General features: G+C 41.2%; 1 protein-coding gene across 1 annotated transcript in view; it reads left to right on the forward strand.

Annotated features, from left to right (window-relative positions):
* Positions 1-23,496, forward strand: part of LOC135098318 (putative inactive carboxylesterase 4) — a 34,291-nt gene extending 10,795 nt beyond the window's left edge. The window contains exon 11 of the mRNA XM_064000619.1: positions 23,418-23,496. Within this exon, the coding sequence (XP_063856689.1) occupies positions 23,418-23,438 (21 nt within the window). The 3' untranslated portion in view covers positions 23,439-23,496. The remainder of the gene's footprint in view (positions 1-23,417) is intronic.
* The last annotated feature ends 214 nt before the right edge of the window (positions 23,497-23,710 follow it).

Consider the following 23,710-nt stretch of genomic DNA (forward strand, 5'->3'; position numbering starts at 1 on the left):
TGGTACATGGCGCCAACCCACGACACTAGGGAAACTGCCAAAAACGACGCAGTGAGTGGGGCGTTGAACCTGGAATAGAGGCGAAAGGCGAGTGGTGGGAGGAGATGACGTCCCTTGGTGGGCGGAGCAAGAACCCTCATCACCTGCTCCCCACTGATTGGATGGCAGCTTCAAATACGTAACAAGATAATTCTATTTTCACTGCAGACGCCCTGAACTCCTGCTAAACCCTTATTTGCACAAGGATTTAGAGACCTCGTTAAGCTGGAAACAAGAGGCCATATTCTCTAGAATTTCCGAGAGGACACAGCCGCTTCAGGGATCAGTCCACCAGCATCTGTGCACTCCGCGGCTTGTGTGCTGTGTGGTTGTATGACTGTGTGGATGTGTGTTGTGTGGCTTTGTGGCTGTGCTGTGTGTGTGTGTGTGTGTGTGTGTGTGTGTGTGTGTGTGTGTGTGTGTGTGTGTGTGTGTGTGTGTGTGTGTGTGGTTGAGCGGCTGTGTGCTGTGTGGCTCTGCCTTTGTGGCTGTGCTGTTTGGCTGGGTTGAACGGCGGCTCCTGTTGCTGCTGCTGCCGCTGCTGTTACTACTCGTGTTGCAAAGTTTAAAATAAAAACTATCACTGAGAAAACACAAGCGTGTAGCCAGTACAGCAGCTATCCGTGTGTGTGTGTGTGTGTGTGTGTGTGTGTGTGTGTGTGTGTGTGTGTGTGTGTGTGTGTGTGTATGTTTCCAGAACTGTGCATTCAGGTCACTTGATCTGTGACAGTTAGAAAAAAAAATACTATCTCGGCGGGAAGCACTCAGAGATTATAAATTCCGATGCCCATAAACTCTAATTATCATGACAAATCTTTCAGAGATGCTCAAACAGATCTACATATTATATATATATATATATATATATATATATATATATATATATATATATATATAGAGAGAGAGAGAGAGAGAGAGAGAGAGAGAGAGAGAGAGAGAGAGAGAGAGAGAGAGAGAGAGAGAGAGAGAGAGAGAGAGAGAGAGAGAGAGAGAGAGAGAGAGAGAGAGAGAGAGAGAGAGAGAGAGAGAGAGAGAGAGAGAGAGAGAGAGAGAGAGAGAGAGAGAGAGAGAGAGAGAGAGAGAGAGAGAGAGAGAGAGAGAGAGAGAGAGAGAGAGAGAGAGAGAGAGAGAGAGAGAGAGAGAGAGAGAGAGAGAGAGGGAGAGAGAGAGAGAGAGAGAGAGAGAGAGAGACTCGAACCAGCACTGTTTATCCTCGCGGCTTTAATCTGCTGCGGAAGGGAACGAATTATTGTGGTGATGAATGTAATTAGTGTGTCGGAAGCAGAGACAAAACGAAAAGGCAACATCGAGCGCTGGGTCTCTGGTCTCACTCTGGCGACTAAGGACACTCACGATCGTCTTCCGCGAGAAAAGAGTCAACTTGGCCTCGTACTCAGAAAGTCTTCGCTCACTTACCACGACTAAAAGGCCACAGAGATGCTTAGCCGGCTTCTCAAGACTGTTTCTCCTGTTATTAATGTAGGCACCATGTCAATCTGTCACTAAAAGCGTAAAAATAGCCTTAAAAACCCTTGTAGCTTCAACTAGAGCCTCTTGTAAGTAGTGGAAGTGCTTTGAAATAAGTTCTCTTGGTCACTCAGAAGGCAGCGTGACACTATAATGACAACAACCATGCAGAAGACAGAAAGGACATTAGTGGAAATTACCAGTTTCAAAATAAATATATAAAGAAAACTATACATAAATTCTAGTTAATATGGGGAAAGAGAAGGAAAGATAAGGGTGTGTTTTGAAGGGCAATGCATGTAGTGACATTCTGGCACCATTTGATTACATTGACTGTAGATCGACACAGACTGAGAATTTCACCTGCAAAATTAGATCAGATTGGCCACAAATTCACAGCTTGATTGATGCAAACATTGGGTGGGGTGTTTGTCACCTCCACGATTACATTAAATCAGACTGACAACTTGATCACTAATCATTGCTAAGAAAAGTAATAAAGGAAAAGAGAGGAAGAAATGACAAGAAAAGAAAAAAAAAAACCAACCTTGGCGCTGGATGATGAGTGTTTCTTAGTGCGGAGGGGAGTGTTGGTGTGGGAGGGGGAAAGAAAGGGTGTGTTGCGTGTTGCATGGCTGGGGAGGAAGTGAAGACGTGAGAAGGTGACTTGGCGTGACTTACAAAGGGTAATAACAATACAACACCTGTGGCACGTGTCGGATACATGTTTCCGCCTCCACTGTTATCTAGAAACGGAGACGTGTGTGTGTGTGTGTGTGTGTGTGTGTGTGTGTGTATTTTTATACACTTTATGTAATCTTAGGCTTACGGACAAAAAAATACTGAGGAAAAAATATTTACGTATGTGTATTTCCCGATAGGCTCGTCTCTTAAGAAACTTGTATTTCGAAAAGCCTCGGCCCGACGGTGAGCTTTGTTTTAGAGGAGGCCAGACGACTGGTGGCGAGGACTCAGGTCGCCCGCAGGTGTGTGGCGCACGCAGGTGTGTGCCGCCCGCAGGTGTGTGCCGCCCGCCGCCACCTCATGTCAATAAACAGTCTCCTTTTGTCGCGTGTTTCCATTACGCCTTCTTCAGAACCAAGACGTCCATGTAGCTTCAATGACTCCTTGGTAAGAAGTACGACATTCTTTACTTCACTTGTCGCGTGTTTCCTTCACGCCTCACCTTTTTTTTTTTTTTTTTTTTTTTGTGTAGGAAGGATACTGGCCAAGGGCAACAAAAATCTAATAAAAAAAATGCCCACTGAAATGCCAGTCCCTTAAAAGAGTCAAAGCAGTGGTCAAAAATCGGTGGATAAGTGTCTTGAAACCTCCCTCTTGAAGGAATTCAAGTCATAGGAAGGTGGAAATACAGAAGCAGGCAAGGAGTTCCAGAGTTTACCCAGAGAAAGGGATGAATGATTGAGAATACTGGTTAACTCTTGCGTTAGAGAGGTGGACAGAATAGGAGTGAGAGAAAGAAGAAAGTCTTGTGCAGCGAGGCCGTGGGAGGAGGGGAGGCATGCAGTTAGCAAGATCAGAAGAGCAGTTGGCATGAAAATAGCGGTAGAAGACAGCTAGAGATGCAACATTGCGGCGGTGAGAGAGGGGCTGAAGACAGTCAGTTAGAGGAGAGGAGTTGATGAGACGAAAAGCTTTTGATTCCACCCTGTCTAGAACAGCAGTATGAGTGGAACCCCCCCAGACATGTGAAGCATACTCCATACATGGACGGATAAGGCCCTTGTACAGAGTTAGCAGCTGGGGGGGTGAGAAAAACTGGCGGAGACGTCTCAGAACACCTAACTTCATAGAAGCTGTTTTAGCTAGAGATGAGATGTGAAGTTTCCGGTTCAGATTATAAGTAAAGGACAGACCGAGGATGTTCAGTGTAGAAGAGGGGGACAGTTGAGTGTCATTGAAGAAGAGGGGATAGTTGTCTGGAAGATTGTGTCGAGTTGATAGATGGAGGAATTGAGTTTTTGAGGCATTGAACAATACCAAGTTTGCTCTGCCCCAATCAGAAATTTTAGAAAGATCAGAAGTCAGGCGTTCTGTGGCTTCCCTGCGTGATATGTTTACCTCCTGAAGGGTTGGACGTCTATGAAAAGACGTGGGAAAAGTGCAGGGTGGTATCATCAGCATAGGAGTGGATAGGACAAGAAGTTTGGTTTAGAAGATCATTAATGAATAATAAGAAGAGAGTGGGTGACAGGACAGAACCCTGAGGAACACCACTGTTAATAGATTTAGGAGAAGAACAGTGACCGTCTACCACAGCAGCAATAGAACGGTCAGAAAGGAAACTTGAGATGAAGTTACAGAGAGAAGGATAGAAACCGTAGGTTTCTATCCTTCTCTCCTTCAATTATTGTTGTTTTTTATTATTAAATTTTCTTTGTTTATTTTTCTTTCGGTTTTTCTTTTTTTGGTATTGCTATTTTCCTTTCTTTTATTTTGTTTTTTATTATCTTTCTTTACTTCTCTTCCTTGTTATCTTTGTTTTTTTCTTTTACTCTTTCTTTTTCTTTTTTTCTTTTTAATGAAGACAACTTTACAGCGTAACTTTCCATCGTGCATCAAATAAAGAGAGAAATAAAGAGGAGAAATGAAAAAGAACACTTGGTTGGTTTAAAAATATCTGATTTTCTAGAGAGGGAAATAAAATCTGGGCCAGGAAAATATTTACGATTAAATATGACGACAATATTTTTCGTAATTAAAACGAAAAAAAAAAAAGCGATATTTTTGCTTGAAAGAAATGACAAATTTATGCAGTGAAGGCTGAATGGGCTTGTACAAATCATATATTACTGTAATCTAAGTGTCGTGTTTTTTAATACCCTTTTATTTACTTTTTAATTTAATTATATATTGCTGTAATTATTAGTATTTTCCTTCTTATTATTATCATTATTATTTCTACTACTACTACTACTACTACTACTACTACTACTACTACCTCCACCACAACCACAACCACAACTACTACTACTACTACTACTACTACTACTACTACTACTACTACTACTGCTGCTGCTGCTACAATTACAACTACTACTACTGATACTATTAACTACTAATAAATATTATAACTATGCTCTTCTAGGACTCGGTGGAATCAAAAGCTTTTCATCTCATCAACTCCTCTCCTCTAACTGACTGCCTTCAGCCTCTCTCTCACCGCCGCAATATTGCATCTCTAGTTGTCTTCTACCGCTATTTTCATGCTAACTGCTCTTCTGATCTTGCTAACTGCATGCCTCCCCTCCCTCCCGCGGCCACGCTGCACGAGACTTTCTTCTTTCTCTCACCACCTCTCTAACGCAAGAGTTAACCAGTATTCTCAATCATTCATCCCTTTCTCTGGTAAACTCTGGAACTCCCTGCCTGCTTCTGTATTTCCACCTTCCTATGACTTGAATTCCTTCAAGGGGGGAGGTTTCAAGACACTTATCCATCAATTTTTGACCTCTACTTTAACCCTTTTATGGGACTGACATTTTAGTGGGCATTTTTTTTTTTTTTTATTGGATTTTTGTTGCTCTTGGCCAGTGTCCCTCCTACATAAAAAAAAAAAAATTCTCTATCATCACCATCGTCTCCAGTGTTGGGCGGTGGTGGTGGAGTCTCCATCACCACCAACCACCACCACCACTGCCTCATCCATCACTCATTATAAGAAGCCACCACCACCAACACCGCCGCCGCCGCCGCCATTGCCATCGTCATTAGCGGCCCCCAACAATAGAACCATTAATAATCATGACAATTAGAGGGCGGTGACGCGGCGCGGGCGAGGGTGTGTGGCGGGGACGAGGGTGTGTGGCAGGCACGAGGGTGTGCGGTGTGTGGCGCCACTTTTTACCACCAAGAAAAGTTGGCAGTGTTTTATCACGGCTTTATTGCTTCACTTGGAGGCTTCATCACTCACCACAACCACTTGATCGCTGTTATCACTGTAGTTCACTGCATTACCATTACCGTCACCATTACGATTATCACCACCACCATCACCAGCACCACTACAACCACTATCACTACAGTATATAGAAACTTTCTGTTTTGGATCCTCATACTTAAATATAGTGATTGCACACTGTGTGAGTATAGCCACACTGCACAGGGCCAACCAGCCAGCTCATCACGCAACTAAACACACTAACCAATACAAGTGGCGTGCAGTTCAGATAAATCGCACACAGAGTGGTAGATGAATAGAATGACTCGCTATTCAGGTTGTAAGCGCTGAAATATTAGAGAGCTTTTCAAGAAGACTAGACAAGTTTTTGGATGGGGATGATAGGTGGAATTAGTTAGTTATGTTTAATACAGGGAGTGCCACGTATAAGCCTGATGGCTTCTTGCAGTTTACATTATATTCTTCTGTTCACTGTTAGAGAGCCTGCCTGGTGAGTAAACCACCACAATACACCACAACCAACACCTCCCTCTCCACCACCACCAACACCACGACCACCATCCTCACAACACAGTATAACACAACACCCTCGGCCTCTACCCAGCCAGAAGTAAACTAGAGCAGCCGTGACTCAGATTTTTTTCTTCCGTTGCCTCGCTATGAATCACAGCACCAAGCTGCACCAACCTTCCTGGTGAGGCGCGCCTCTCCCCACGCCAGCCTGTTGCACGCCCATGCCTGCACAAACGAGAGGGCGCCAAGACACCTAACGCCAGGTAGCAAACACTACTAGGAACATTTCTAAAGGGACAGGAAAGTCTCACTGTGACCCTCCTGTGATGCCAGGTTTGTACAAAGTCTCAGAAAGAGGACAGCAAGTTTGGTCTGTTCTTGTCCTGTCTGGAAATGTTGGTCTTAACCCAGCTCAGTAAACACTACACACGCAGATGTCTGGTGAACTATACAATTTAAGTATAAAGGAATTAACTTGCGAAAAAAGAAAGTTACTAAATAATATTAAAAATACAAGAAAAAAAATAGAAATCAACACTTATATGTTTGTCTTGCCACAGCTTACCAAATAAGTAATGATAACAGATAGAGAATAAAATAACTGGTAAGCACAGAGTCAAGAAAATAATTAGCGAGAACAGGTAGTGAAGAAAATAACAGGTGATAACAGGTAATGAAGAAAAAATAACTGAGAAAAAAAATAACCACTATATTCTTCGTATTGCATTTTACATCACACACACACACACACACAAGCAAAGAAGCAAGCAAGCAAGTCGAAGTTCACCACTTTGATCATAATACATTGAAAAACGTGAGCTTTCTCTGGCAGCGCGTCACTTTTTTAAATGTAGCGGCGTTATCCTGCGCTTTGTTTGTCTCACTTCCATATAAATCCAAGTGAAAATGACGGAAATTAAAGCTTTCGATGCAACTCCTCTGCCAAATACAAAAATAATTATTGACATTTAAATATTCCACGTGACATTTAAACGTCACCTGTAAATCAAAACAGCTCATGGGAATCACTGCAGGATATTCTGAGCATTGAACATTGAAGAGCATTTTTTCTGATGATATAAAACGCCTCTCTTCCGCATTTAAGTTCAGTGATATTCGAATCATACTATATTTCCACCACACACACACACACACACCACACACACCACACACACACACACACACACACTTGTATATTTTTTTATCTATTTAAGCAGCCTTTCCCTTTTTTTAAACCTTTATTATCCATTTTTGTTTGGTTTCTTTCCTGCATCACACGTTATTTTTCTGATTATTTGTTTATTTTTACACACACACACACACACACACACACACACACACACACACACACACACACACACACACACACAAACAGGCATTACCAGTATACCAATTTTAAAGCTATTTCACGAAGGGAGGCTGGCAAAATATGTTAAATAAATAGCCAACATTTGGAGGTAATTCATTGAATTCACTTATTACGCCAGGATTAATTCATCTGAAAACAAAATGACATAAAAAATCCGTTCCCAATGAAATATTTGTTGACACTGGCGAGTGTCGATGGAGGACGGAGGGGAAATGCTGCAAAGGACGGGAAAGATGTGTGGAAAAATGTTTGTTGTGTTTTCGTGGTCCGTATTCAGAAACTCTTTGTTCTTTCACCATGACTATTTTCAAAGGTCACAGAGATGGTTAGTCGAGTTCTCAAGAGTGTTACGCATGTCAGTAATGTAGAAATCTTGTTAATCTCTCACTAGAACAGTGTAAAACACTCTTAAAAGCCAATATAGCTACAACTAGAGACTTTTCAAGCAGTGGAAGTGCGGCACAGAAGTGTTTCAGAATATGAACGTCTGTCCAACAATTATGGCACGAGCAAGAAATCCAGAAAACAACAAGGGAAAGGACACAAGGCAAGAAGTAAGCAAGGAATAAAAGAATTAATCTATAATGAAGAAGAAAGTCAAAAGACAATATAATGAGAAAAGGCAGATTACATGAAATTCAAGTAAACAATAGTGCAAAGTCGGAGAAGTCTTAACGAAACAAAGATTAACAAAGAAAAAAATATCCACGCTAAATAGAAAAAAAAAAAAACACTTGAAATAGCAAAGCACTAACAAAACACCAACAATTGATCAACACACGATAAAGAAATACAACAAACAATGACAAAAAAAAAATAAAATAAATAAATACATACATAAAATAAAGACACCGAAATTAACCTTTCCTTTTCTACAGGTCAAGGTGACACGTGACTCACCAGAGGCGGGAAGGGCGCGGCACATGGAAGGTCACTGCTGCTGCGGGACGAATACCGATTGCTATTTATACTCGAGGCGGCTTTAGTGACACTGACAAGAATACCCAACCTATTTGTATGTGGAGCCAATCAGAGATATTAAAGTGGGAGGTGAGAGATGGTGGTGGTGGTGGTGGTGGTGGTGGTGGTGGTGGCGGGGTAGAGAAGGAAGAGGAGGAATACAAAGGAATACAAAGGGATGCAAAACAAAGAAAAACAGACGAGCCACGAGCCTTAGTGACCTAACGAGGTTGTCTATGTAACTATTCTACCACTAAGGATTATAGGAGTTAGAGGTGTAAGGACTGGAGAAGGAGGAGGAGGAGGAGGAGGAGGAGGAGGAGAAAGTTGACAGGTAGGAGAAAGTTGACAGGTAAGTAGAGAAGGCTGAAGAAGATTAATAATGATCATAATGATGATGATAATGATAATATTTGTTACGTAGTGAAAGTTCCAAAACAGTGCAGTGAAATTATTAACCCCATCTCATCTTCCACTGCCTCCATGACCTCAAAAAGTCCATTAAAAGATATGATGATGATGATGATGATATTCTTTAGTTAAGGAAAGCTTCAAAAAAACACTGCAGTGAAGTTAACAAGCCCATCTCATCTTGCATTTCCACATGAACTCAAAAAATATCATTCACACACACACACACAAAAAAAAAAAAAAAAAAAAAAAAAGTGATTTTTTTTTTTAATTTTCCCTCCATCCTATTTTCTTTTTTACCTGATAACCTTTGCGTAAATTCCCATGATGCAAATTAATGCTTTGGGTTTTAATGGTTTTCCTCTCTGAGCCTGAAAAAGAAAAATAGCACTGGTTACAATTTTTCTTACGTTTCTTTTCATTGTTTTTTTTTCTTTCTTTTATTCATTTTTTTTTATACCGATGCACTTTTGTAGAAACGAACTACGTCTCTCTCTCTCTCTCTCTCTCTCTCTCTCTCTCTCTCTCTCTCTCTCTCTCTCTCTCTCTCTCTCTCTCTCTCTCTCTCTCTCTCTCTCTCTCTCTCTCTCTCTCTCTCTCTCTCTCTCTCTCTCTCTCTCTCTCTCTCTCTCTCTCTCTCTCTCTCTCTCTCTCTCTCTCTCTCTCTCTCTCTCTCTCTCTGTGTGTGAGAGAGAGAGAGAGAGAGAGAGAGAGAGAGAGAGAGAGAGAGAGAGAGAGAGAGAGAGAGAGAGAGAGACAGACAGACAGACAGACAGACAGACAGACAGACAGACAGACAGACAGACAGACACAGACAGACACAGACAGAGACTAACTCCAACAGATCATAAATTTCCATACATACCAAACTCTTTTACGTCCAACACACACACACACACACACACACACACACACACACACACACACACACACACACACACACCGCTAAGTATGCTAATTTCAACATCACCCCGGCCCAGTATTGCTTGATACAGTCACTTTTCGCCCAAAACCAATCAATCTCAGCAGGACTTGTGTGTTTCCAGTTTAGACGAGTCTCACTCCCACATTTATCGGAGAGTCATCGTTTTCTTTCATTCTTGCTGCGGCTGGCTGCTGTTTGATCCCTTTTTTTCTTTTTTTCACGGGGCACTTGTATCAAAAGGACAGATGGTAGGACGATCTGATGACGGGTTTACATTAATTCTCTCTCTCTCTCTCTCTCTCTCTCTCTCTCTCTCTCTCTCTCTCTCTCTCTCTCTCTCTCTCTCTCTCTCTCTCTCTCTCTCTCTCTCTCTCTCATCTTCACCTTCTTGTTGGCGAAAACTCTTGGCGTGAAAGTTTGTAATGGGCGACGCTTGTACTTGGCTGGCCCGCCTTCCTGATTTATAACATTTTTATCCCGCCTCCTTCTGGGTCACCTACACCTTCGGAAGCTTTCGTCCATGGTAGAGATGCAGAGCCATTGCTACACCTTGTTATAATTCGAACAAAGAGGATGGTACTCATTAGGAACATTGTATAAGTTGTAATTCTGTATGTCACGTCTGCACTTCAGAATCTTTTATCCTGTGAACTGTAGCAGCAAACACTGTAGGTTGTTATAATTGACAGAAGTTTGTGTTGCTTTTTAACGAGTCCAACATCATTATTATAAAACACATTTAGCTTCAACCCGGTATATTTGGGTCACTTAAACACTTCTTAATCTTTCATCCAAGACAGTTATAAAGAAAATGACCTGCAAATTGTTATAGTGTATTTCAAACATAAGGGTTGGTATTGTCTTCCAAGCTGTCTAAAATCATCATTGACTCATCAGCAACTTGCATAAAATTTTCTGTGTCTTTTCTATATTTTTATCCAAGGAAGTAATAGAGCAAAGTAATAGAGCAAATTACTACCTCTTATTGTTTTGTAATATGCACGTCTATATCTTTTTTACGCAAGGCGCTGATAAATGGAATTCTTATAGCCTGTTGTATTTGACAGAGGCAGGTGTTCCTTTCCAGCGTGCCTAATATCATTATAACAACCATCAGTTGGTATTCTCTCTGTCTCTTTACCCACGGTACTGATAAAGGGCTATTGCTGCAGGATGTAATAATTCAAACATAGAGATTGGCATTGTTTTTTTAGTGAACCAAACATTCCTAAAATTAACATTAGTATCTATGAGTTACATTAATTTTTCCATGTATTGCAAGTATCAACGAGTCAAGAACAAGGCTACCATTACTCATAAGTTGTGAGTCATATTCATTACTCGTCCCCACTACGTTCACATTCTTCAACAACACGAGTCACGTAAGTCATATTAATCATGTCATATCAATTAAAGACAAAAGTAATGTTAATCAGTCACATAATTCATATTAATCACTCAAAAACTCATTACTAAAAGTTATCTCAGGTCAGTAAAGTCACATATTCAAGTCCTACCTGTAAGTCACTGCATGTCGCTGCTAAGTCACTGTCACTACTAAATCACTGACACTGCTAACTCACTAACTGCTAAATCACTGCTAAGTCACTGCTAACTCACTAACTGCTAAATCACTGCTAAGTCACTGCTAACTCATTAACTGCTAAATCACTGCTAAGTCACTGCTAACTCATTAACTGCTAAATCACTGCTAAGTCACTGCTAACTCACTGCTATTTCACTGCAAATTTAATGTAACTGGTAAGTCACTACAAACTCAATGTCACTACTAAGTTACTGCTAAGACACTGTCACCGCGAAATTCCTTCTAATACCTTGCTATATAACTGTAAATTCACTGTCATTTCAAGTCACTTCTAAGTCACTCATAGATCAACGTTAATTCACTGTTGAGTAACTGCCAAATCACTGTAAGTCACTATTAAGTCGCTGTCACTACTAAGTCACTGCCGAGTCGCTGCAAACAGTAGAATCAGCAACTCCATATCTAATGAAGGACATAAGCAGCAAGTTGTTCTTCTAGACAGGGTGGAATCAAAAGCTTTTCGTCTCATCAACTCCTCTCCTCTAACTGACTGTCTCATCAACTCCTCTCCTCTAACTGACTGTCTTCAGCCTCTCTCTCATCGCCGCAATGTTGCATCTCTAGCTGTCTTCTACTGCTATTTTCATGCTAACTGCTCTTCTGATCTTGCTAACTGCATGCCTCCCCTCCTTCCGCGGCCTCGCTGCACAAGACTTTCTTCTTTTCTCTCACCCCTATTCTGTCCACCTCTCTAACGCAAGAGTTAACCAGTATTCTCAATCATTCTTCCCTTTCTCTGATAAACTCTGCAACTCCCTGCCTGCTTCGGTATTTCCACCTTCCTATGACTTGAATTCCTTCAAGAGGGAGGTTTCAAGACACTTATTCATCAATTTTTGACTACTGCTTTAACCCTTTTATGGGGCTGGCATTTCAGCGGGCATTTTTTTATTAGATATTTTTGTTGCCCTTGGCCAGTTGTCCTTCCTACATAAATAAAAAAAAGTTTAAATAGTGCACCATCAAAATATAATGAACTCCAGAAAATAAGAATGGAAAATGATGCTCTCTCTCTCTCTCTCTCTCTCTCTCTCTCTCTCTCTCTCTCTCTCTCTCGTCTACTCTCTCTCTCTCTCTCTCTCTCTCTCTCGTCTCTCTCTCACTCTCTCTCTCTCTCTACTCTTCTCCACAAATTTTCTTCGTGGTGGAAAAAATACAAAATTAATGTTCCGGAAACCGACCCTAAAATCTGGTTGTGTGCAGGAGAGAGAGAGAGAGAGAGAGAGAGAGAGAGAGAGTAGAGAGAGAGAGAGAGAGAGAGAGAGAGAGAGAGAGAGATAAAGGCACGTGAGTGGGGAAAAGTATCGCGTTGAGTGCTTCTCCTCCACTTTACACCAGTTCCCCGCCCCCCCCCCCCTCTCTCTCTCTCTCTCTCTCTCTCTCTCTCTCTCTCTCTCTCTCTCTCTCTCTCTCTCTCTCTCTCTCTCTCTCTCTCTCAACTAAAAAAAAAAACACGACTCTCATTGAGCCCATCCCCTTTTCCTGTGTTTCCATCTTTGCACTTGTCGTGTGTGTAGGTGTGTGTGTGTGTGTGTGTGTGTGTGTGTGTGTGTGTGTGTGTGTGTGTGTGTGTGTCTGTCTTTTTTGGTATGTCTATCTCATTTAAATACATTATCATTCTATGTACCTGCACATTTCACCTGAAAAGAGAGAGAGAGAGAGAGAGAGAGAGAGAGAGAGAGAGAGAGAGAGAGAGAGAGAGAGAGAGAGAGAGAGAGAGAGATGGCAGGCAGTATGATATATATAGAAACATAACAAGATAGCACTAGAAACAATTCCATATTAATAGATTTACTCAATTTAGAACAACCTCAACGTGCCCAAACACTAAGAAAAAAACGAAAGTTGGTTATAGAAATAGAAGATTCTTTTGGCAAGGAACTGAGGTGAGAGGAAGAGCTCAAATCATGGAGAGAATACGAGAAATGAACTTGACCTTGAGGCTTCTCAGGGGCAAAGTCAGAGAGAGAGAGAGAGAAGGAGAGAGAGAGAGAGAGAGAGAGAGAGGAGAGGGGGGGGGGAGTAGGTAGAACGTGACAAGGAATGTACATACACTAAGCAAGGAGGAGAGGGAGAATGTTATATTATAATTGTGACAAGGTACTGAGTGAGACGAGAACAGTTGAAGGCAATAATAAGAAAAAAAAAGTAAAGTGTAAGGTTTCCGAGAGTCAGTGTATCCAAACTCAAGTAAAAAGAAGAAAAAAATGTTTGACCAAGACAGAAAACATTTTTGGCAAGGAAAGTTGTGAGAGGACAGTTCATGGTGACGATAAGACAAAACAGCCTAACTAATTAGGCTTCCCAGGGTCAAGGCCAGAGAGAGAGAGAGAGAGAGAGAGAAGAGAGAGAGAGAGAGAGAGAGAGAGAGAGAGAGAGAGAGAGAGAGAGAGAGAGAGAGAGGAGAGAGAGAGAGAGAGAGAAAGGTAGAAAATGTACCCAAACTCTAAGCAAGAAAGAAAAAGAACAGTTTATCGAAATACAAGACACTTTTTGTAAGGAGCGTGGTGAGAAGAGGAGAGTCCATGACGACAGTAAGATAAATTATACTGATCACAAGGACTCCGAGGGTCAAGGCCAGAGAGACCAGGCAGAATATCACCAGGAATAGTGGCAGCGTTCTGAAACACTTCGTTGTCTCAACAGAATTATTTTCACTTGGCGAGAGAGAAACCACGCTGCCCACAAGCCTTTTTGAGGGTCAAGGCCAGAGAGAGTGGTTAAAACAAGAGCAAAAAGAGTGACAGCGTTCTGAATCACTTCGTTCTCTCATGGCGGCGATCACTGGCCACGGAAACTGTTAGTCGAATTTCATGGGTATTTTTTCTCATTGATGATACAGACTGCTTGTTGACAGATCACCTGAATCATGAAAACATCCTTGAAGTCCACAATAGTTTAATCGTAGTGGAGTACAGAGGTGTTTAAGTAACGGTGCTCCAGGAATATATTTAATGAAAGATTAAGGATATATTGACTGAAAATTAAGAAAACTAGAATTGTCCGATGTTTAATTTTTCAAAGATCTGATAGGCAAGTTTAAAGTTATCAGACAAGGAGTGAATGAAGAAGTGTAATCTGATAGGGAGAAAATACTAAGGGATGTAAACTTTCCCTGTCATGTGAAAGAGAGAGGGTAAAGGAAAATAATAATAAAAAAAAATACTTTGTAGATGTCGTTGGTTTGGCGTCACACATCACAAAGAAATTATTGACAAGATTTCCATTACTGCCTGGGGTGGTAAATACTGTGACAGTCGATGACGTGTATTCTAGTGAACAGAGAGTGTTTCCACTTCAGAAATTAAATAGTCAGTGGAGACGTTGAGAGAAATTCCCTTGGTTATACTTTTTTTATTTTTTGCTAGATGTGGAGGTGGACACTAAAATAATACAGTCAGCAGAAGAGCAGAGAGAAACTGATTGGGTTAGTCTTTTTCGCCGCTGTTAGTAAGGATGGGTGGTAAGACAATGAAATTAAATAGTCTGTAGAGCTATAGAGAGAAACTGCGTTGGTTACATTTTTACTGCTGTTAGTGGTGGTGGTGGTTATGGTGGTGGTGGTTGACAGTGAAATCCATTATATTATATTCGAGCTGCGGGTATTACCCACCTGTGTTTATAGTGATATTCAGTGAGACTCATAATATAACGTGATGCACTACGAAAGACTGTGGCTGTAGTAAAGAGCCCAAAGAGGGAATCCGTAAGTAAAAACCGAAACAATATGAATAAATAGATACCTTATTCCTTTAATTTTGTACTGACTTATGTGTTAGGTTCATTTTAACAAAGGAAACACTGATGATTGCCATGAAGCAAACCTGAAATAAGATATAGCATACAGTTCATATATCAAGCTAACAAACACGTGCAATACACACAAACGAGTAGTTAGTCTCTCTCTCTCTCTCTCTCTCTCTCTCTCTCTCTCTCTCTCTCTCTCTCTCTCTCTCTCTCTCTCTCTCTCTCTCTCTCTCTCTCTCTCTCTCTATCTCTCTCTCTCTCTCTCTCTCTCTCTCTCTCTCTCTCTCTCTCTCTCACCATTCATATTTTCACTTTCCATCCTTGCTCTCTCTTTCCAGTCTTATCTTCTCATTCTGGCCTTGCATTTTCTTCCCAGCTGTGTCTCCTGTTTCCAGCTTTGTCTCCTCTTTCCTGGGATAATCTCCTCTTTCCAGGGTCGTCTTGTATCCAGGGTTGTCTTCTCCTTGTCTGTTCTCTCCAGCCTTAACTCCTCCTCCTTGTTTTTTGTTCTACTTTTGCATTCTATTCTCTTTCCAGCCATTTCCTCTCTTTCCTGTCGTGTCTTTCCTTCCTTCTCATGTCCTGTCTTTTCATCTTTCTCTTCTAGTTCCTGACTTGTCACCTCATTCCAGTCTTTCTTTCCAGCCATTTCTTCTCTCTCCAGTTGTGCCTTCTCTTTCTATCCTTCTCTTTCTTTTTCAGTATTCCCTTCTCTCTCTTTTTTTCCTTATCTTCTTTTCTCTGTCTTTCCCAGGCTTTTTTTCCCTTGTCTCCTCATTCCCATCAAAGTCCATTCTTGTTTGCTGTTTGTATATTTCAATGAACTTTTTTTTTATTTATTTATTTTTTTCTGTGTAATGGTGCTCGTAAGTAGTCGGTTTCTTAATATATGATAATTTTCCTTATACCTCTGTGTTAGGCTTAAGATTGTTCCCTCAGTCAGCGGCACATGAGACTAATGAGTGGAGTTAGTTTGTCCAGGAAGGAGCAGGGCGAGGGAGGGGGGAGGGGGGGAGCAGCACACTGGTGGCTCCGTGCACACGCTAGGGAAGGTAAAAACAGCATTATAATGTCCCACACTTTCCTGCCTACATTCACTGATTATTTCCCTTCTTCCCTTCTTCACCTAATGATAAGTTAAGATTCTACAGCATTTTAAAGACTACAAGTTTTCTTTGCTTCTTTCTTTCACTCACCTTGAAAAAAAAAAAGCAGGCCAAGGACGAAAAAAAAAAAAAATCATTCTACTCCTGGTGAAAAAAAAAAAAAAAAAGTGAACAGGAAAGATTGTCAATTCTGTGCTAAGAATACGAGTATAAAGGAACGAAAAGTGAAGACAAAGGAAGAACAAAAAAGCAGCAGACACGTCAGCACCAACACGGCTGTGGTGAACTGCATCACCTCATCTGAAGCAAGAGTTAGGACTGTATAAATACGAACACGAATAAGAAGAGGTTAGACAAATTTATGGATGATGATGATGGCAAATGGTTAAGTTGAAATATTCAAGAGCTGCCTAGTGAAGCTCAAACTAACCTTTATTTTTTTTGTGTTGTCTAGAAAATACTCGTTTTCTCGAATTAGTGTTTAGAAAAAAATAAAAACTATTTCTTCATTTTTTTTCTTTTTTTTTTACTTTTAATAAAAAAAAACCACTTTCTTTATTGTTAATTGTGTTTGTTGTTATTACAAGTGTACGAGGCACCATGATCTTTGTTTGCTTGTTTCTTTGTTTGTTCGTGTGTTTGTATAACGTAGATTGTAGATGTGTGCATTACATCTTACCTACGTTTACTTAGGTTTTTTTTTTTTTATCTCTATTGTTCAGTGTGTGTGTGTGGGGGGGGGGAGGGTCGGTGGGTTACTTGTTTTTGTCTGTGTGTTTATCTGTCTGTCTGTCTGTCTGTCTGTCTGTCTGTGTGTCTGTGTGTATGTTTGTTTTCGTAGTCAGTGTGTGTGGTGGTGTTTGTTTACTTTGCAGTTAAAAAATTGTTTATTTGTCTGTCTGTTCCTGTGTCTATATGTTTCTCTATCTACTTTTCTTTCTTTGTATCTAAATAATTTACTTATCTATTTATCTATCTATATATCTAGTAATCTTTCTATCTACCCATCTATCCATCTATTAATCTACATACCTCTCTATCTCTCTCAATGTAAGTATCTATGTATTTTTTTTTTTTTTATCCGTAGCTAACTAACAAAATTTTTCCACTTAAGTTATATTTGAAGCATATTTCTAGTAATTGGTGTTGCAGCCCCCCCCCCCCCTCTCTCTCTCTCTCTCTCTCTCTCTCTCTCTCTCCTCTCTCTCTCTCTCTCTCTCTCTATTATTCTCTCTTTCTTTTTCACGATTTTTCCTCGTAGCATTCTCGCATACCACTTTATTTAGCATTCCTATCGTATGAGAGAGTACACAAAGGAAGGAAGGAATAAAAGGAGAGAAACAGAGAATTGAAGCCAGGCAGGAATGCGTGGCAGGAAAAAAATGGAAGAAGAGAAAAGAAACGAGAAAAAATAAAAAAAAATATAAAAGTACTGGTAAGATAAAATAGACAAAAAGAATGAAGAGGGAGAGAAACAGGAGTTGGAAAGCCACGAAGGAAGGAAGGAAGGAAGGATGTGTGATGAGCAAGGAAAAGATAGAAAAGAAGAATAGAACAGAATAAAAAAAAAATAAATAAGGAACAGTAGGAGAGAGAGAGAGAGAGAGAGAGAGAGAGAGAGAGAGAGAGAGAGAGAGAGAGAGAGAGAGAGAGAGAGAGAGAGAGAGAGAGAGAGCAGAAGCTAGAACGGACAGATGGCGTGAGAAAAAGTAAATGAAAGGAAGAAAATAAGTAACGAAAGAAGGAAACAAGAAAATTACTGATATAGGAACGAAGATGAGGAAAAGCCGGTCAGAAGGAAAAGGAAAAATAGGAGAACAGAAAAAAACAAAAGAAGAACCAAGAGAAAGAAAATGAAGGAAAGAATAAAGGCAGGCAGGCAGGCAGGTAGGCAGCGAGGACGGGTGAGTGGAGGGGGAAGGAAAGTAAAGGAAGGAAAAGTTGGGGGAGGAAAGAAGGGAGTGCAGTAAAACCCGGGCCAGAAACACGACCTAGTTTTATGTAATGAATCTCGCCTTCCCGAGAGTGAGCGCCCCGCTACTGCTTTATCAAAACACTCCACACACAGACTGCTTTCGTTTTAACTGTTTCATTCACGGCTCTCCCCAGCTCGCCTTCCTCCCCCTTCCTTCTCTCCCGACTCATCCTCTCAAACCTTTCTTCTCCTCCTCCTCCTCCTCCTCCCTCCCACCTCCCACTACTCCTCACCTTCCAGTCCTTCATCTCTCCTTTCCCTCCTCTTCCTCCCTTCCTCCCTAATCATTCCCTTATCTTCCCTACTCCGTCTTCCTCCTCCTCCCGACCCTTCTCTCTCCCCCTCTCCCTTCTCCTGGCGACCCTACTTGCTTTTTCCCCGTTCCCCTCCGACCCTTTCTCTCCCTTCCCTTTCCTTCCCCCTCCTCTTCCACACCAGTCTTTCCCTCCTTCCTTCCCTAGTATTCAACTCCCCTCCTACCCATCCCTTCTCAGTGTCTCCTCCCCTTCCCTCCTCCTCTTCAGTGCCTCTTTCTGTTCCCTCCTGAACCCTCAAACTCCCAAATTCTTCCCAACCTTCTCCTCCTCCCTCCTCAGCGCTTCATCCTCCGTCCCAGCGTCTCCTTCCCCTCCCTCTCCCCGGCGCGGCTCTAAGGAATGTAACCTCGGGTAGAGTTTTCTGGCGACGCCGCGAGTGAGGCACAAAGGCAAAACATACACAGGTGCATTTGTTTGGCTGCTTACACACGAGCGTTTCCGTACGCGCGTTCGGGTGCGCGACGTTTTAACTTTCAATGGAGTGCAATGGGACCTTTCACACGACGCGTTGCACGCGCTAGCAACGCCGCGCAGACGCTGGAGCCAGCAAGGACGCGCGCGTTCATAATGACGCTCGCGTCCTTGCCGGGTATTCGTTTCAATGGGAGCTTGCACACGGGCGTTCGGTTACGCGCGCACGCAGGTCCTGCTGCCATATCAGTCATTACTTTCAGCTGGGGGGTGAGAGGCCAGTCACCCATCCCGTCCCGCTCATGTGGATAGAACTCTGGTGTGTACTGCATTTGGGTGTTGATGTAGCAGTTTTATTGTTTATAGTAAATGTGTATAGATACTACAAGAAAGAATTGATATAGTACATGCATGCATACATCGCGTAGCCTACTACAATTAATTAATGAACTAACATTTTCAGACGACTAGAATGGCAGACTATCACAACACGGAAGAACTTATTTCCGAAGTAGGGAAGAGGCCTGTCCTGTGGGATCCTACGACCGAAGAATATAAAAAACAGGAACAAGAAAGTAGATGCATGGATAGAGGCTGGAGGCAGGGCGAGAAACGCGAACGCGGGGCAAACGCGTGTACAAAAAAATATGACGCGTTCTGTGCGTCCGTTCGACGCGCGTACAAAAACGCTCGTGTGTAAGCAGCCTTTGGGTTAAGTCCCTCCGCGCAGCCAGACATTCTGCCCTTCCTCCATCCACCCGGTCTGTCAACCCACCCTCTTCCTTTCCTGCTGCCTCCGTTCCGCCCCTGCACCAATTTCAACACCGCCTCCTGCTCCCCCCCCCACTTTTCATCTCCCTCTCCCTCTCTCTCTCTCTCTCTCTCTCTCTCTCTCTCTCTCTCTCTCTCTCTCTCTCTCTCTTTTACATAGTTTTTTTTATCTATTTATTTATTTTTTTCTTTTCTCTTTCGTCTATTCGTTTTGTGTCACTGTCATGTTCTTCTGTTTCTTTTTTTTTTATGCATATTTTCCAACCTCACATTATCTTCTGTTCTTTCCTCCTCTCCCCGCATTCTTTTCCATCATCTTTTCCTTTTGTTTGTTGTTCCCTCCCTACACCTTTCTTCCTCCCTCAAACTTTCAACTGTTTTCATTGTCTTCTTTCCTATTCCTTTTCTCTTCTTACTTTTCTTCCTTTTTTTTTTCTTTTTCTTTTTCTTTTTTTTACCTGTTAAACCTCCTCCTACCTCCCTCTCATTTTAATTTACAAAGTCTTTTTGTATCTGTTTTTTTTTTGTTCACCTAGCAGCATTTTTCCTCCCTTTTTTCATTCCTCCATTTACTTAGCCCCTTTCGCCATCATCTTCGTTATTATTATTATTATTATCTTTTTTTTTTACTTTTTTCTTTACTTCCACCATCTTTCGTCTCTCTTATTCTCATATCTACAATTTTTTTTCTCTTCTTCCATTATTATCTCTCGTGTTCTTCCTTTTTTTTTTTTTCATTTGGCACCCTTCTCTCTATCTCTCTTGATTTATTTTATTTGATTATCTCCTTCTTCTGTCATCTTCTTTATCTTCTCCCCTTTCCTCCCTCTATATTTCAGTTTTACCTCTTACCTTTCTTCCTCTCTCTCATTCTCATTCCTCCATTTAACTATCTCTTCTTTTTTTTTTCTCTATGATACGTTCCTCTTTTATTTTTATTGTGTTTGCCTTTTCCTCTATCCTTTACTAATCCTTCTCCTTTATTATCTTTATCATTTCATCATTTCGTCTCCCGCATCACCCCTCTTCTTTATCAATTTTATTTATTATTTACTTTTGTTACTCTTATTCCTCTTTTTACTCTGTCTGGAATCTTTATCTGTGTCTTTTGCTTCACTTATCTCCCTCCACCATTTTCGTGTTCTTCCTTTACTTTCCATCAGCATCTCTCTTCTTTTCAAATCATTCATTTATTTGGTTAGTTTAGTTAGTTAGTTATTCATTTACTTATTTCTACTTATTTTCACCTTCCTTTTCATTTTGTCTTCTCTACTCCTAAGTTCTATTTTCTCCCTACGTCTCCTTCCTCTATTCTGTTTTCGTCTCTTTGCCTATATGCTTTCCCCTCCTCCTGTTCTTCCACGAATCTCTCTCTCTCTCTCTCTCTCTCTCTCTCTCTCTCTCTCTCTCTCTCTCTCTCTCTCTCTCTCTCTCTCTCTCTCTCTCTCTCTCTCTCTCTCTCTCTCTCTCTCTCTCATCTTACCTCCCTTCATTTCTCTCTCTGTCAGTCTACTCCTCCCCCTCCTCCTCCTCCTCCTCCTCCTCCTCGCATTACCTCGTTCCTATCTTTACCAGTGTGTTATTTTCGTCCTTCCATGTTTGGTAGGAAGTTCGTTTTCTCTATTACGTTCCTTATTTTCTTTGGTTACCCCTTACGTGCCGCTGATGGTCGCTTCCGTTTTCTCTATTACGTTCCTTATTTTCTTTGGTTACCCCTTACGTGCCGCTGATGGTCGCTTCCGTTTTCTTTCCCTAAATGCATATAGTTTGATTTCCTCTTTTATTTTTCAGCATTTTTTTCCTAGTATTTATTTTTCTTCCCTTCTTTCACTTTTTTTTTTTTTTTTTTTTGTGTGTTTGTGTGTGTGTGTGTGTGTGTGTGTGTGTGTGTGTGTGTGTGTGCATTATTTGAAGTTTGCATCCGAGGCGGGCGTGTTTTTCATGGAGCAAGGACAAGAGAGAAAGGAGGAAGGAAGGGAGCGAAGAGGAGGAGGAGGGGGGGAAGATTAAGGGGAGGAGGAGGAGGAAGAGGATGAAGAGAAGGAGGAGGAAACACAATGGAAATAGAGCGAAGGTAAGAGATGAATAGATGGGTGAAAACAGGAAAGGGAAGGAGGAAACAAACGTGAAAGGGAAGAAGAGGAGGAGGAGGAATAGTAGCAGGAGAAAGAGGAAGATAAAGAAAAAAAAAACAGGGGAGGAAGAAATATCAATAGGAGGAGGAGGAGGAGGTGGATGGAGGAGGTGGAGGAATGAAAATGAGAGGAGGGAAGAGAGAGGAGAGTGACGAGAAGCAGAATCTTCAAAACCCTTCACGTGGAAGTAATGCTGCTTTTATTGCTTGCAACAGAGTGGGGCAAGCGCGCGCGTGCACACACACACACACACACACACACACACACACACACACACACACACACACACACACACACACACACACACACACACACGCGCGCGCGCGCGCGCGCGCGCGCGCACATCACCGATTTATAGCTCAAAGTATAACATAATTCTACATTATTTACTTTTAGCACAGTACGTATTACTGAGAGAGAGAGAGAGAGAGAGAGAGAGAGAGAGAGAGAGAGAGAGAGAGAGAGAGAGAGAGAGAGAGAGAGAGAGAGAGAGAGAGAGAGCGCATGTACGTCTAACACACACACACACACACACACACACACACACACACGAATCATTAGCTTAACCTAATCATGAAGGAAAAGTAACATTTAATCTCAATCACAAAATCGAAATAAAAGTTTAGAGTTCATCAACGACAAAACAACGAAACCTTTGCATCTGGAAAATAAATAAATAAATAAAATAAATAAATAAATAAATAAATCCTCACCAAATCCTATAAAACAAATATTTCTTCTGTAACAAAGCAAGATTAAATGTGTAGGAGAGGAAAAAGAGCAGCTGACAACAGAAAAAGAAAACGAAGACTATGATGATGAACAGAAAACGGCATCATTGAAATATACACATATCATTCTGGCAAACACGCGATGCTTCTTGAAAATCAGTGTTTTGATTGTAACTTTTTTTTTTTTTGAGGGGGAATAATTTTATTTGTCCTTACAGATTATTCACATCTTTTTACTTGAGTTGGTTTAGTTTTATCTTCAAATCCAAATTCCCCTTTACGGCATTAATAAAAACATGTCACTGCCAGACTCTGTGCCTCTTCAAGTTAAGTTTATCGCATTAACTCTTCATGGATTTCGAGTTTTTAGAATATTATTATTTTCATCTAGAGATTGTCCATGATTCCCATTATTCCAGCATGCTTCTTTGCCTTTGTGTGTGTTAAAGACCTTCCTCTGCCTCGATACGTAGCCTGAACAAAAACTGTATTCCTGTATTAACCCAAGTGTCTAAGCGTCTCTCTCTCTCTCTCTCTCTCTCTCTCTCTCTCTCTCTCTCTCTCTCTCTCTCTCTCTCTCTCTCTCTACGTATAGTTAAGCTACAATACTCCCCGCGTAAATGGAGCAATACTTTATTCTTGTATTAACGTTATTCATCTATCAGCTTAAATTTATCAGCGTGTCTTTCTATATACTTAAGACGTCTTCCCGCCTCGACGCTCCTGCACTCCATTGGTAAAAACTGCAATAATCCTCGTGTACATATTGCAATACTTTCATCTTGTATTAAGTGCCTAAGCATGAGTTTTCTTGTGTCTCTCTATACACTTAAGACCTTTTCCTACCTCGACACTGCCATGCTTCCCTGCATCATGCCGCCTTGGCCAGGATAAACACCTCAGTAATCTTCCTCTGCATGTATAAAAATACTTTATATTTGTATTAATCCAAGTATTTAGGCGTGTGTTTCCTTGTCTCTCTCTACACCAGTGGCTCTTAACCTTGTTGCAGGTACTGAACCCTGCAAGTTGAGAACCACTGCCCTACACACTTAAGTCTTTTTCCCGCTTTGACGCTGCCACGCCCCGCTGCACCACACCGCCTTAAAATAGAAAGTCAAACTGAAAGAAATTTAAAAGAAAATAAAAAAAAATACAAATATTGCAAAAAAATTGTAAAAAAGAAAAAGGTATTTTATGTTGAGATTACAATGTAAAAGAAAAGAATTTATTTAAAAAAAACACAAATAAGAAAATAAAAAAAATACTTTTAAATTTAGAATAGAAACTAAAACAGAAGAAAAG

This window comes from Scylla paramamosain, unplaced genomic scaffold (genome assembly GCF_035594125.1).
Source record: "Scylla paramamosain isolate STU-SP2022 unplaced genomic scaffold, ASM3559412v1 Contig55, whole genome shotgun sequence".
In the NCBI taxonomy this organism is placed as follows: Eukaryota; Metazoa; Arthropoda; class Malacostraca; order Decapoda; family Portunidae; genus Scylla; species Scylla paramamosain.